Source organism: Lolium rigidum, chromosome 7, assembly GCF_022539505.1.
Source record: "Lolium rigidum isolate FL_2022 chromosome 7, APGP_CSIRO_Lrig_0.1, whole genome shotgun sequence".
Classification (NCBI taxonomy): Eukaryota; Viridiplantae; Streptophyta; class Magnoliopsida; order Poales; family Poaceae; genus Lolium; species Lolium rigidum.
The window spans coordinates 288,868,817-288,884,180 of NC_061514.1; the positions used below are offsets into that span (position 1 = coordinate 288,868,817).

Genomic DNA, 15,364 nt, shown 5'->3' on the forward strand with positions numbered 1-15,364 from the left:
ATGCGGTGCTCCGCACAGGGGCCAGTTGTTTTTGGGCCGGCCCATGTAGCGAGCACAGTAAATTTGCCTCAGGTTTTCTTCCATTTAGCCGGTTTTCTTCAGTTTTCTCTGTTTTTTCTTCCGGTTTTCTGATTTTCTGTCAGCTTTTTTTTGAAGTTTTCTTCAAACCTTAACTTTTTTGAACTTCGAATTTTTCAATTTTTTGAACTTATTTTAATCCGGACATAATTCTGATTTGAACTTTTTTCAAATCTGAACTATTTGTATATTTGATTTTTTTTTTTAGAAAATTATTCAGATTTTAAAATTGTTCAATTTTAAAATTTGTTCAAAATTGAAATTTGTTCGGCTTTGATTTTTTTCGAATTGAAATTTGTTCGGTTTTGAAATTTGTTCAAACTTAAAATTTTGTTCAGATTTTAAATTTATTCAAAATTGAAATTTAAATTTGTTTGGATTTAAAATTTGTTCATAATTGAAATTCGTCTCTTTGGAGAAATTCAGATTTGAAATTTTCTCCGAACAGAAAAACAAAAAATAAAAGAGACGAATTTTATTTGTTTTTTATTTTCTGTTTTTTGTTCGGAGAAAAATTCAGATTTGAAAATTGTTTTAATTTGTAAGCTTTTAATGATTTTTGAAAAATTTGAGATTTGAAAATTGTTTTCATTTGTAAAACATCAAATTTTAATAAACGTTCCGGTTAAAGAAATGTTCCTTTTGGAAAATTGTTCAAAGTTGAAAATTGTGTAGTTTTTAAAATTGTTCAAATTTGAAAATCGTTCAAATTTTAAAGTTGTTCAAATTCGAAAATATATTAAATTTAAAATTGTTCAAATTCGAAAATCGTTCAAATTTTAAATTGTTCAAATTTGAAAATCGTTTAAATTGTAAATTGTTCGAATTCAAAATCGTTCAAATTCCAAATTGTTTAAATTCGAAAATCATTTAAATTCAAAAATTGTTCAATTTAAAAAATATTCAATGTTGAAAGTTATTCAATTTTTGAAGAAACATTATATGCACGTGCAGCAGGCCAGCAGCTGACCAAAACGTGAGCCCGTAGGATTCCCGAAGCGATACAATCTTGATGGCATGTTAAATGGGCCGAGCCCATCGTATTCCCAGGATTGGTATCCCAACGCGGAGCCGGTCGTAACCATCGCTTAAAGCGATGATTAGGAGCTCCGAGCGAGCAGCGTGCTCTGGAAGGAGCCGGAGCCCGGTGGCACAAATAAACCTCCCGCCGCCCATCCGCTGCGCCTTCCGCGCCGGCGACCATGTCTTCCTCCTCGCCGCAGCCCTCGCCGTCGGGGACCCCCTCCCAGGTCCTCAGCGTCCGCATCGTCTCGCTCGACTACTACATGGCGCCGCCCATCCCGGGCCTCGACTTCTCCTACAGCCCCTTCCACTGTACGCTCCTCTCCCCTTTCTCAACTTCCTTCAGGCCCGCTTCTCTCCGCACTGAATTCCCTCTCTATCTGGTGGCTGGCGCAGGCGAGGAGGTGGAGGAGGTGCCGGTGATCAGGATCTACGGCTCCACCCCCGCGGGGCAGAAGACTTGCCTCCACATCCACCGGGTGGGTACCAGCTTCTCCCTGGCCTAACCGTTCTTCACATTTCGCCATGTTTATTTGATTCATTCGATAGGTAGTTCCGGTTGCCAGTTTATTTAAGTTTAGTTCTGACGGGATTAGCAGCAGCGAGCGTGCGCGCGGCCGCGGGTGGAACACGTTTGCATCCGCATGTCCTGTTGTTACTGTTGTTCGAGCCCTTCGGCGTTCGTCATGTATGGTAGGGCTCGTACAGCAATTGCCGCGTGTGTGTTGTTGCTCGGATTCATATCTGAAAATTTGGAGGGAATGGGAGGTATGGCGCGCCGAATTTGATATCTGGAACCTCAATTCAGCATGCCAGCTGCCAAAGAGCAGTGTGACGACCAGGGATGTGTTGCTCAATGCTCTAGTCTGGTTGGTTGTTCAAGTTCATTTGATTTCCCTTAGAGGTTCATTCATTATTTGCAGCAGTTGCGCAAATACTTGTACCAATATATATGTTTGTATTAGTGCGTCCTGGTTACTTGTGCTAGTATTCGAACTGAAAATTTCTGTGACAGCCTTTGTTGTTAATGGGAGTTGAGGAACTAGGTAGGATCATGCTTTTTTTTAATCTCACTAGTCACTACACATGTCTTCTGCCCTTGAAACTTATAGTTATCCTGGATGAACTGAATTTCCTATATACCCAATGTCTGTTGTATCATGCACAATAGTTGATATACTGATGTTGATTAAATACCACCCTTCTCTATTTTGTTCTGGTGACACATGGTTTCAACTAGCTCGCAACGTAACAGTCTAAAGTTGTAAATCTCCCTTTGCTATTTAGGCCATGCCGTACTTGTATGTACCTTGCCCAGAGGAGCTACTTCATAACATCAAAGGAGGTAATTTGCACTTCATAAATATGCACACCTGATACAATTGCTTATGTTTCAACTCTTTCTTTTGCCATCCACTGTATGTACTCTTCTCTTGTTCTGCATGATGTCTATAATTTCATATCAGCATTGCTTGATACTTGAAATTGGTCATGCATTCAATTTCTTACCAAGCAATTCGTGTGCCATGCCTCATGAATTTTGTGGGTATGAAGTTCTCATATATTTGGTAGTTACAGATTAGTACTGCAAAAAAATTTATTCGAGGCACAACATGATCTGTAGTTAAAAGCACCACTTCTTCACATTTTTAAACTTCAAAGCTTGCTCACTTTTCTTTTGCAACATATAATTACACAATATGAAGGGTCAGATGAACCCTTAGCCTGAGCGTGGCCTGGTTAAGCCCCTCTAACCTGTTAGATTAGAATTTTCTAGCTCTGAAGTGGCAGACATTGTCAAGAAAAGAACTCGATGGTCAGGAGAAATTAATATATCTTCTCTCTGTTCAATAGGGAACTCATGTATGACTGGTCTATTGAGTGATCTTGAGAAAGCTTTGCAGGTAGAGTCCACTTAGTCAGTATCTTAAACTTTCTCTTTTCGTGAGTATCATCGTTTCCCTTGCAGAATCGTGGATCAGCAAAAAAGAAGCATGTCCATGGATGTAGCCTTGTTCGAGCAAAGAAGTTGTATGGCTATCATTCATCCGAGGAGATTTTTGTGAAGATCTACCTGTATCCATAACTTTATCATTCTTACATTCATTTCTTGTTGCTACAAATGCTTGAACATGTGTTGCCATTTCCTTTTCTAGTTTTATTTTGGAAATTGTAAATTGTCAACATAATTCGTTTGATTGTTTCAAAACAGAAGTACTTTCACCTTTTTTTGAAAATAAACTTTTACAGAATAATCATTGCCTCTTTTCTTTTTTTCCTTTTTTCTGAAAATTCTCTGGCTTGATCCATACGATGATTTTTGGTTCGCAATGAATATTTGTCTACTGCTGTATTGGTGTCTTAAAAACTAGTCTTGATTACTGAATGCCACTCTAACTGGGCTGTTTATGTATGTTACATTTATCAAGTTCTCTCTTGTAAAAGTAGAAATTGGCGCAGGATTGATATTCTACAACTTGAATGGGCTAATAGTTCACAAGCAAATGTGTTCATTTATCCATGAATCCATGCTTTATGGAACCACCTAACTGAGTTGCCTCCATATTAAAGCTGTGCATTTAGGATTATGAAGAGTTGAGGACCATGTGATTCTATGATAATGGGTGCTACATAAGACTGCACACTGGAAATCTTGAAAAAATTATGCCGTTGTGCATTGACATTATCGCTGGGAAAATATCCCTCTGTTTATGGCTGTGACTGTGAATTGCCTCAGCCTTGCTGACAATTTAGAAGTCGTGAGAGTTTAGTGGTTTGTTGAGTCACCATAGTATTTTGTTCATATTGTATCCAAGAAGAGCGTCCAATGTTTGGACAAAATGTAGTCATTGAAATTTCTAGTGCACAGGTGACCTAAAAATTCTGTAGGAAGTTATGTGCATGTAATCAATTGATGCTCTGTTCTTTCATTTCCACTTGACTGTTCAAAAAAATTAAATTCCACTTGATATGCACATGGACTCGTTTCTTCTTGACATGCCTGCATTTTGTTTTCCCCCGTAAGACTTTCCTGCAACTGATTACCTTGATAATCTGAAGATATTATCCTCATGAGGTTTCTCGGGCTGCAACCCATCTATTGGTATGATGCATTGATGCTCCCTTCTGCATAAGTTGCGACCTTAGTATTTCCATATTGATGGGTAAATTACTACAGTTATGTCCTGATCTTTGCCCTACTAATTTTCGCAGAAGTACTTTGTTCTACTAAGAGACGTGTGATGTTTTTTTACATCATTGCTCTGTGTTGTTCTTTTGATCTGTTTCAATTAGTTATGCATTTAACAATTACTTGACTGTACACTGTATTGGAAAATCGTACCTTTATGGTGAACAACGCTATGACAGAAGGTGTCCTGCCACCTTCCAATTCACCTGAAAGTATGCATGGTTCTCAGTGCTGCACATGGTTTTTAAAGCGTCCGCTTAGGCGATAGAGCACCCCCCAGCGCCTTAGGTTTTTGCCCGCTTTAGGAGCTTAGGCGGCAGAGCGCCCCGAGCGCTTTAGAATGCCTTACCGCTTTAAAAGCCATGGTGCTGCATGCTCTGTTTCTATCTTTCGTGGTGTGAAGTGAATTCAGTTGTGTTCACCATGGTGCTATGCGCTAGTCGGACATCAGATCAGCGCCGTGCATGAAGGCTGATTAGGTGGGGCTTAGGTTGTCATTTAGCCGTGATAAATCAGCTGGACGGGGGAGGCATGGATGACAGTCTCTCTTGCAGTATTTTTTTATTAGTTTGAAGACACCAGTGTATTTGTGGTCTTCCACGAATCTATAACTATATTCTCAAATGGAATCTCTTTAATGCAAACTTGTTTGGTATTCTTGCTGAGACTGATCCCAAGCTGTTCTGTTTCAGGGTGGTGCTGTTCTTGATAGAGTATTCCAGCCTTATGAATCACACATTCCATATCTTCTTCACTTTTTGGTAAGACTGATGCTTTCTTATTCCTTTTTAATAGATATCCTGAACTGCTCTGCAAGGCTATTGTGTTCCGTCTCTTTTCATCTTTTGCAGAAACATGCAATTTTAGTACATTCCTACGTGGTGGTGCCAATTTTGTTTGACACATGTGATATATTTTTAGTGACTCAAGAGGATATTTCTATTTGATGTATGTTTTAGGTCGACTATAACTTGTATGGAATGGGCCATGTACATGTCACAGACTTTAAGTTCCGCCCTCCATTGCCAGATGATTTTTATCTTAAGAGTCTACATAGGAAGGTGGCTTCGTCTGCTGAATCAGAGCACAAGGCAAGTTCTATGGAAGTATGCATTTATTTGGGCCTATATGAAATGATTTCCATCTGAATCGCTATTTAAGTTTGGGTTGTACTTTATCCATTGCTTCTACTAAAAAACTACACCTTTCTCTTAAAATTGATAGGCACATTCAGATAATGTTGCAATGAAGTATCCAATGATCTGGATATCTTCAACAGTGCCACATGCTTTAATACTGGGCGATTCTGCTACTTCACATAGCATGGGAGGAGCCAGTTTGAACTACACCAAACGACATACTTCTTTGATGCTTGAAGCTGACTCCAGAGTGGAAGGTCTGTTTGCGACATCTACCAGCTATTATTTGGTATATCCATAAATTGTGCTACAAATTTGGTTTCGCCTGTAGGTATCATAAACGAGAAGCATAAGATCTACACTTCTCTTTCACAAACAACGACAGACACGAAAATGGTTCAGTCACTTTTAGCAATTTGGGAGGTATCTTTCCTGCTCTATGTGCACATATGCTGCAAATTGTTGCTAATTGCTAAATCTCTCTAACTGCTTTGCTTAGGAACTCGAGCACTTACGATTACTGGAGGAAAAAAGACCTGCTGATATTGGTAGACCACCGAGGAATGTTGTTCTTAAAAGTTTTCTTCATGGTATTAAGTATGAGAGTGCTCTATCTATGTTGGATTCGAAAGAGGAAGGCCCCCATAAAGTTTCTGCCACTGAAGACTCTGAAAATCTAGAGAAGTGCTTTAAATCATTGACTGATATTATTGGGACTATCACATTTTCACAAAATGACAACTGCCATAATGTTGATAGTGATAATCCCATGGATAATCCTGCTCAAAGAACATCTCAGTTACTCGATGAACATGAAAAGGTAGTCCTCAGATCTTATTGTTGTGTCACTTTGTAGTGTAAGCAAAGGAAAATCAGACGTGAAAGTATGAAACAACGTGGAACCAGTTTTCCTAAGTCCTAACCGATAAAATGTACCTAAAACATTTGTAGGATGAATAAGTACATCTTTTGGTTGCTGATAATTGTAGCTGGCCCTCCTGGTGGCCCTAGAAGAAAAGGCTGACTAGCACCCCCTAACAAGTAATAACACCAAACGAAACCACATTAATGGTTACATTTTAGAGGGTGGAAAATAACAGTATGTCTGAAATGACACCAGTACTTCAGACAGTAGAGGATATGTGAGTCTATGGTCACTTTCTGGCCTGGCCAATCATTTCAGATATTCGTTTTTGATTGATCTGAGATTTCCATATTATACTTTCTATTCAAATGTGTTTATTACTTAGTCCTATAAATGTAACGCCTCCTGTCTCTTCCTTTTGTAGCATGTTGATGCTGAAGCACTTGGGCTTTTAAGCTGGATGGCCTCCTCGCAGGCTGGAGAGGAACCGACAACTGATGATGAATTGATCAATGAAGTCATTCTGAGCCCTTTGTTTTCCAAGAGGTCTATTGAAGTTGCTTTAGAGTCTGCTCACCTGAATTTTGATAGCGCTTCTCAGCAGGAGTGCCAGGATATTCTTGATACACTTGAACCTGGGACTAGGGAAGAAGAGCTGAATGCTTCTACGTCTCACCACAGTTCTGCAATGCTTAATGATAGCACTTCATTGAGCAATACTATTCCTCAGCTTGATGGGTCTTCTGATGAAAATCAGAAAGTCCCCCATGGGTATGATCAGGTTAAAATTACTGGGAAAAAAATAGGAACACCTAGTCACTCATCTAGTAAAAACAAGTTGTCCAGCAAGCGTGGAGGTACTGAACTTCTCTGGGGTTCTTTGCCTCTTTCTACTAAAAGGCGGCCACATGGAAATGTTGATAGTCCTATTACCACTTCTTCAGGCAGCACAATGCCAACTGAGAAGAAACCAAGTTCTTGCAAGAGTAAAACTGCGAAGAACTCCCATGATACTGCAGAAGACGCTGACATGGAATCTTCTAGTTCGATAGGTGAACATGGCTCAGCCTGTCAATCTGTAAGGGATTTAATGAGAAGGAGGAGGAGGGGATCTTTCCAGCCTGAACAATTGGACTTTGGTTCTTCTGGGGCTGCAGCATGCACCATGGGTAAAGAGAGTGAAATCGTGATTTCTGGAGGTTTAGAATTGCATGATTTCACTAGCGATCTTTCAAATTCAGAAAAACCTTATTCTGGCGGTGATTATGTACATATGACATTTGCACGGAAGCCTCCTCTGAAGAACGAAGTATGCTCTGGTTTGGAGGGTTCTTCAACGAGCATTGAGCAGCCTGAATGTAAGTTTCTAAGGAATTATCATGGAACTTCACATTTACTGATGCAGATATGCTGTCCAGGTGTATCTTTTTTAAGAAACTGTTGCGTTAGCATTGATGTTCTAGTTACTCATCTGATATTCTGAAAATAGTTGTGTTCGAAAATGATGCCTATGAACTATGATTATGCATTAGATTTATCATTATGTTACCTGACCAGAGTTACCAGGTTATAATGCTACAACACAACGTCTCTTGAATATGGTAGTGTCACTTCACCTTATATGACACATATTATCTGCTATTTTTCAGCTGTTAAACTGGGATCTGTTGACCCCCTTCCGTTTTTCGATCAGACTGCTGAAGAGAATAAGGAGAATGGATCATTTCAGTACATGGGAAGTAATGAATTCCCACATGATACGTTGGGTGTTCCAACTCATTTCCAGAATGATGGATCAGTACTATATTTGCTGACACATGCATTTTCACCACCATCTGCAGTATCTGTCAGACAGTGGCTACCCCAACAAGCTTGTTCTAGTAATGTCCCTGGTATAAGCACTTTCCTGCATACAATTTTCGCTATTTAATTTACTGGCTACATTCCACACTTATTTTAGGTTACTCCAACTATGGTGAAAATGTTGCAGGTGATCAGGAAATAGAACACCATCCTACCTTTTCACCACGTGCGGAAGCTCTTGCTTTGATGGACGATTCTCCTGTACCCAGATCTGCTCCAGAGAATACCACAACAACGTTCACAGATACAGTTATGACGAAACCTGACCTATCGAACAAAGAAAATAAACAGTCGGATGATTGGCATGATTTTTCCCAGATCTCAGTTGAAGAAGAAAAACATAAGCTCACACCGCTCAGTCAAAGTGGGTTTCGTGACCCTGCTAGCACTGGTGGTGGACAACAATTGACTTTACTTAGCATAGAGGTTCTGCCAGATTCCTTTCTCTTTCGCACCACAAGAAAAATATCTTCTTTCTTTGTCCTCCTAGGAAGCAGGGTTATATTTTATTCTCATAGACAATCTATCTTCGTGGGATACAGGCAAGGTAAAATTATCTCTTGATATTTGTTTCCACTACTCAACAGGTATTTGCAGAAAGCAGAGGGGAGCTGCGTCCTGATCCACGGTTTGATGCCATCAATGTTGTATCACTGGCTGTTGAGGATGACATGGACTGTAGTGTTGAAGTTCGTGTATTTATACGTGGAAACAACGGCAGATCGCATGGGAAAAGGTTGCGTGACATAGTTTGGTCTTTCATTCATTTCTTGGATTCTTTTTTCCTTTTGATTCAATATTTGGGTTATTGCACTAGGCATCCCCGATCCCTTTTTAACAAATCCCAGTATCTCTCTGAATCGTCCTCTTGTGTCCATCAAGCATCAACACTCTATATTAATTTAATTATATCGATGAAATCTGTAGAAGCCCAGCCCAGCCCAGATCAGTAAGTAATTAACAGCTCTAATCAGCAGAATTCTATCAAATGTGACATGCCAGTTGCTGTGCTGCCACTTCAGTTACATACTTACATTCTTAGTCAGTTATTGTCCCATGTCAACCCGGCCACGTGAACAACTCCCTTGGAGATCGACATGGCACATTGACTGACTACGGTGGTGATAGTGGCAACAGATGTCATATTTGGCAGGAGTATGATGATTTGTATGGCTAACTTACTGATTTTTTTGGAGAACATACAAAAGCTCCTTCACATCTTTTCATGATTGAAGGAACATAGATACAAGAGTTTGGGACAAAAACACTGACCAGTGCCACCATCACACACAAAGCACACAAAACTGCACATCAACACAAAGAGAAACCTAAGGTACTTCTCCTCAAGGTGCTTGCAGACCTTGGTGATAGGGTGTGCTGTTATCAATCTGTCTAAACCTTAAGTACTCACCCCAGAGGTGCTTGCATCTCTTGGTGGTAGGCCTGCTGCAATCAATATGCCTCTGTTCTGATGACGGTAGCAACCAAAAGGAGGTTGGGTGACTCATCATTCCACATCCTGCTATTCCTTTCCTTCTACACCGACCACTATTAATGACTTGATAGAAAGATAGTCTGCTTGCATGTGATGGCTCTTCATATTAATTTGATTTCTTCTATATATTCATGCTCTCGAACATAAACTGCATGCTTGAGTTTTTCTGTTCAAGAGTTGTGCCTTCATGTAATCTTTTTCTTTTTAAATGCGTATGATATTGGCTTGTTGGTTGCGATGATTTTAATTCCCTTTTCTTGTAATTGCAGGAACCTTGACGGAATTGTTGGTTGTGGTGTTGATGTCTTCCCTGAAGAGAGAGACCTTCTGAACCATCTTATTAGTGCAATATGTTCAATTGATCCAGATATCCTAGTTGGGTGGGAGATTCAGTTAGGATCTTTAGGATTTCTTGCAGAAAGAGCTGCTCATCTGGGTGTAGGCTTACTGAAAAGAATCTCAAGGACACTACCACATCAGTCAAAACATCCACCTAACAATCTAGACCATGAGTCTAGTCAGGTGCTTCCTGAAGCATCTTCTGCTGATGATGTTATTGCGGATGTCAGTGAGAATGATTGGAGTCATACCCATGCTAGCGGTGTACATGTTGGTGGGAGGATCGTACTAAACTTATGGCGTCTCATGCGTGGGGAAGTTAAGCTTAATAATTACTCTCTTGAAGCTGTGGCTGATGAAGTCCTGAGGCGAAAGGTACCATTAGTACCGACCAAGACATTGAATCGATGGTTTGCAACAGGTCCTGGACGAGGAAGACACCGATGCATAGAATATGTTAACAGCAGAGCTATGCTCAACCTTGAAATAATAAATCAACTTGACCTGGTAAATGAAATTTCCTTCATTGTGTTCTCGCTAAGGTTTAAAATAGCGCGCTATAGCATATTTTGACAGTCCATGCTAAATTTTAGTAATTTTGCTCGCTATGACGCTATTTGCGAAATAGCATGTTATATCGCGCTAAAACATCATAAAGTTAGCTCGCTATTTTTTTACAGCCTATTGGTAGAAGGGTTTGAGTTTTCCTCGTAAGAACAGAAGAAATTTCTTTTTGTTTGTTGTGGTGATGAATGCCAATCTGTTGATTCCTATCTGAACCGGAAGATAATATTGGTAATACTGATAATTCTTAATAAATAATTTATACTATGTCGTTGCCTCGTGAAATATTGATGTTAGGCTTCTAAAGAATTGGAGAGCTATTTTTGTATGTGATTATGTATGTATGAATCTGTCACTTTTGGACTGAAATCCTTTGTTTTTAGACTATATGCCGTGTTTTTTTTTCAAAACGGTATTTGAAATATAGCATGCTATTAGCACGATATAGCGTGCATAGCATTTGGAGGATGCCACCGCTATTTCTTTTAGCACGCTATTTTAAACCTTGGTTCTCGCTAGTACATCGTCAACATATGTTACTTGTGAGCTCCGTTGGTATTTCCATGTAAGATGTTTTATCAACTGGACAACCTGTCCTTTTGGTTTTATACCTGTTATAATTTAGTTAGCCACAACAAAGTTAGTGAAACTGACATGTCCTGAACAAGTAACTAGTGAGTAGTAACTGATGTTTTTTCTGCTAACTGAGTAGAAGTTTGCTCTTATTTTTGCCTGATTATTCCATGCAGGTCAATCGGACATCTGAACTTGCTCGTGTGTTTGGTATTGACTTCTTCTCCGTTCTTTCACGAGGGTCTCAGTTCCGTGTCGAATCTATGCTATTAAGGTTGGCTCATACACAGAACTACCTTGCAATTTCCCCAGGAAACCAACAGGTGCAATTATTTGTCCCTTAGTAAATTTAGTTTCTCTATTTCTGCTTAGACATGCTCTATACTTCTATTGCTGCTCATCAGCCTTTGCCTAGTAAAACCAATTCTCAAACACAAATGCAAGAAAAGCAGCTTCTTGTTCATTTGACAGTTGTACTGACAGGCATAAATTCACATGGGTTCTTTGTGGCAAAGAGGCAAAGACACACATTTTGTCCGCAGGGATCAAAGAAGTTGCATCATGTACATAGCCAGGGAAAAGGCTGTGACGGGCTTAAGATTAGATGGGGAATGTTCTTTTAATCCATCAGACAATAGAATTTTCTGGTTTTAGAATTAGAGGCTTCTTCACATGCACTAGAAATGAGATATATTATTCTAAAAAGAGAGATTTTTTTTGCTACCCTAACTCAGTTGAGTGGGATTTGGGGGAATCGGTAGGGCGGCCCAGGAACAAAGTGGTGCCTGGACTCATCTAACGATCGAACTCAAAAGTCAAAAGTAGGATTGGCTTCGATGCTGAGTTGGCTTACTTTCAGATTTTTAGATCATTGGCTTACTTTTGGATCACTGCTAAAATGTTTTTTGATATTATTACCTAAAATAACTGTTCTCCAGTGCTACTTCACAGGTTGCTACTCAGCCAGCGATGGAATGCTTGCCACTTGTAATGGAGCCAGAATCAGCTTTCTACTCTGACCCAGTTCTTGTATTGGATTTTCAATCCCTTTATCCTTCTATGATAATAGCATATAATCTATGTTATTCTACATGCTTGGGTAAAGTTTTCCCATCAAAGTCCAGTGTACTTGGCGTCAGCTCGTATTCAGCAGATGCACAAACAATTGCTGATCTGAAAAATCAGCTGCTCCTTACTCCAAACGGGGTCTTGTTTGTGCAACCTGAGGTAATTATCATGTTTGCTCCCGGGCATTGCAAATTTTCTTGTATCTCACCCGTATTTAATACTTTCCCTAATGATGTTCGATTAAGTGCCACCAGCTGATAGGCAATACCACAATACCTACCACATACAGTTCTCATACCATCTACTTAAGTTCGACCAGCTGGCAGGCAATACCTACCACATATAGTTGTCATACCATCTACTGGTCTACACATGACTTCTGTTATGGTTGATAGATGGATTCATGGGATTGTCCCTTGCTGCCATGTCAGCTGATACTTGCTATATTCTTGAAAACATTGCTTAATGCAATAATACTGCATTGTCTATCCACCATGACATTCTTCACTTTTTCTTGCGCACACCTTAACTTTTTTCCAAGAAAACGCAAAGGAATCTTTGTGTTTCATATCATTGAAAAGATAGAAGTTGTTACACGCCTCCTAAGAGGTACACCTTACCGTTTTAAGTCCTGGACAGTGAGCATCTTGCACCGGACTGACCTTTTGATATTTTTATATGGCATTATGCAGGTCAGGAAAGGTGTAGTACCTCGTCTTCTGGAGGAAATACTGTCAACCAGAATTATGGTGAAACATGCAATGAAAAAGCTAGCTCCATCTCAGAAAGTTCTGCAGAAGGTATTTACTTTTCACTTTTCGAACATTTTACACAAGCCCTAAATTCCTTGGTTATTGTGATTAAGTATAATATGATATGATATAACTTTTACTAGAAAATATGGGTAAATGTACAATATTTTATGGTGCAGTAGATATTTCAATCGCTGTTGGGTAAAGTAACTGTTCTTATCTTCCTTTTTGTTATATAATGGATAGATTATTTATTTCCCAGATACTCAATGCTCGGCAACTTGCTCTGAAGCTGATAGCTAATGTAACATACGGTTACACAGCTGCTGGATTCAGTGGTCGTATGCCCTGTGCAGAACTTGCTGACAGCATTGTTCAATGTGGGCGTAGAACGCTTGAAACAGCAATATCATTTGTTAATCAGCATCCTTTGTGGAATGCTAGGGTTGTATATGGTGACACTGACAGGTATTTTTGTGCATTTCTCATGATATTTTTCTTTGAACTATACAAAATGATCTACAAGGCCAATTGTTTCTGCTGCAGTCTTTTTGTTCTTCTAAAAGGGCGATCTAGGGAAGAAGCATTCAGAATAGGGAAGGAGATTGCCTCTTTAGTAACTGCAATTAATCCAGATCCAGTCACATTGAAGTTTGAAAAAGTTTATCATCCCTGTTTTCTTCTTACAAAGAAGAGATATGTTGGCTATAGCTATGAAAGTCCTGAACAGAATGAGCCAATCTTTGATGCGAAGGGGATTGAGACAGTGCGGAGAGATACATGCCCAGCTGTTGCGAAGATGTTAGAACGATCCCTTAGAATAATGTTTGAAGAACAGGACTTGGTCAAAGTAAGGCGTCTTTCTTACTCTCCTTTATGAGGATGATTCTCTTTTCATTATCACCTTTTGGTCTTTAGCAGTATCAGGCGTATAGCTTAATGGCCTTTTATTCTTACAGGTTAAAACGTATTTGGAGCGTCAATGGACACGGATATTATCAGGAAAAGTTTCTATTCAGGACTTTGTTTTTGCAAAGGAGGTTCGTCTAGGTACTTACAGTGCAAGGGCTTCGTCACTGCCACCCGCAGCAATTGTTGCAACAAAAGCGATGCTGTCTGATCCTAGGGCAGAACCACGTTATGCAGAGAGAGTGCCCTATGTTGTTATCCATGGGGAACCAGGGGCTCGTCTTGTTGATATGGTCATTGATCCTTATGGCCTGCTAGAAGTTGGATCTCCTTACAGATTAAATGAATTATATTACATAACCAAACAGATTATCCCTGCACTACAACGTGTCTTTGGGCTCCTAGGTGCTGACCTGAATAAGTGGTTTAATGAGATGGCTCGCCCCATACGACCAACACTTGCTAAACGCCAGTCCACTTCTGGTCACGGTGCATATTCCAGTGGTGGCAGTTTCATCCGATTAGGGCTGAATAAGAAAGCGTCCACCAAAGGAAGCAGGATAGATACCTACTACATGTCGAGCCATTGTGCTATTTGTGGTGATATAATTCAAGGATCAGACACTTTTTGCAACAACTGTTTGAAAAGTGAAGCTGTTGTTGCCACTGTAGTAGCTGGCAGGACTTCAAAATTGGAGCGAGAAATCCAACATCTTGCTGCTGTGAGTTTTTTTAGTTACTGGGATATGTACTTCAATTTTACACTGGGAAATGAACCATTGCATGGTATATTTAAAAATTCATGATTCATATTGTTTTTGTGTAACATGAATTGAGCATTAGAAATGCTGAAATTCTAACCTTAATGTACTTCATCACTATTGAAGTGCAGCAGTCCTTTAATATATATTTTTTCCATAAAACAGCCCTAATGTATATTGTATAGCTAACTTTTGAATGTCGTCCAGATGTGTGGTCACTGCGGAGGAGCGGACTGGATTGTTGAAAGTGGGGTCAAATGCATTTCGCTTGCATGCCCCGTGTTCTATGAGCGCCGGAAGATTCAGAGGGAGTTAAGAGTTGTCTCGGAATCTGCTGGAGAAGCTGGATACTATCCATTCTGTTGTGCCGAGCTATTCTGAATTTGCATTTTCGTTGTTCATATCATGTATATTGTACATCTGTAAAATGTACAATCAGACTGTAATTATTCTGTTGTACCTTGTAACGTATTTGTACCAGTGTGCAAAGCATAGGAGAATAATGTGTAATGACAGTATGACACAAAGCCTTATTTGAGAGGACATGTAAAAGCTATTTATTGATTGATGCTTCCGTCTTGATCACCCTCCCATGCTTTCTATGAAATCATGATGACGGTTTCCATGGTAAGAACGTGAGCATTATCTGCGGAAAAGATCATGGCATCACTGGCATGATTGTGCAAATTTTTGCCATATCATGTGATTTCTTTCCAACTTATGCTGTTAAGCTTATTCGTGGCCA

General features: G+C 39.7%; 1 protein-coding gene across 1 annotated transcript; it reads left to right on the forward strand.

The window, feature by feature from the left end:
• The first annotated feature begins 1,280 nt into the window (after positions 1-1,280).
• On the forward strand, positions 1,281-15,141 carry LOC124672192 (DNA polymerase zeta catalytic subunit-like). Its single transcript, XM_047208464.1, has 23 exons — positions 1,281-1,413; positions 1,498-1,580; positions 2,389-2,446; positions 2,956-3,005; positions 3,071-3,177; positions 4,162-4,204; positions 4,984-5,052; positions 5,251-5,382; positions 5,516-5,687; positions 5,762-5,853; positions 5,930-6,250; positions 6,720-7,653; positions 7,945-8,187; positions 8,286-8,584; positions 8,746-8,894; positions 9,923-10,499; positions 11,306-11,452; positions 12,081-12,356; positions 12,890-12,997; positions 13,212-13,417; positions 13,496-13,799; positions 13,909-14,580; positions 14,827-15,141. The coding sequence occupies exons 1-23, from the start codon at positions 1,281-1,283 to the stop codon at positions 14,998-15,000; spliced, it is 5,349 nt and encodes a 1,782-aa protein (XP_047064420.1). The 3' UTR covers positions 15,001-15,141.
• The last annotated feature ends 223 nt before the right edge of the window (positions 15,142-15,364 follow it).

Coding starts and splice junctions, on each gene's coding strand:
- LOC124672192 (XM_047208464.1), top strand. CDS start 1,281: ATGTCTTCCTCCTCGCCGCAGCCCTCGCCGTCGGGGACCCCCTCCCAG. Junction 8,585..8,745: donor TGACTTTACTTAGCATAGAG/GTTCTGCCAGAT, acceptor ACTACTCAACAG/GTATTTGCAGAAAGCAGAGG. Junction 13,418..13,495: donor GTATATGGTGACACTGACAG/GTATTTTTGTGC, acceptor TTTCTGCTGCAG/TCTTTTTGTTCTTCTAAAAG.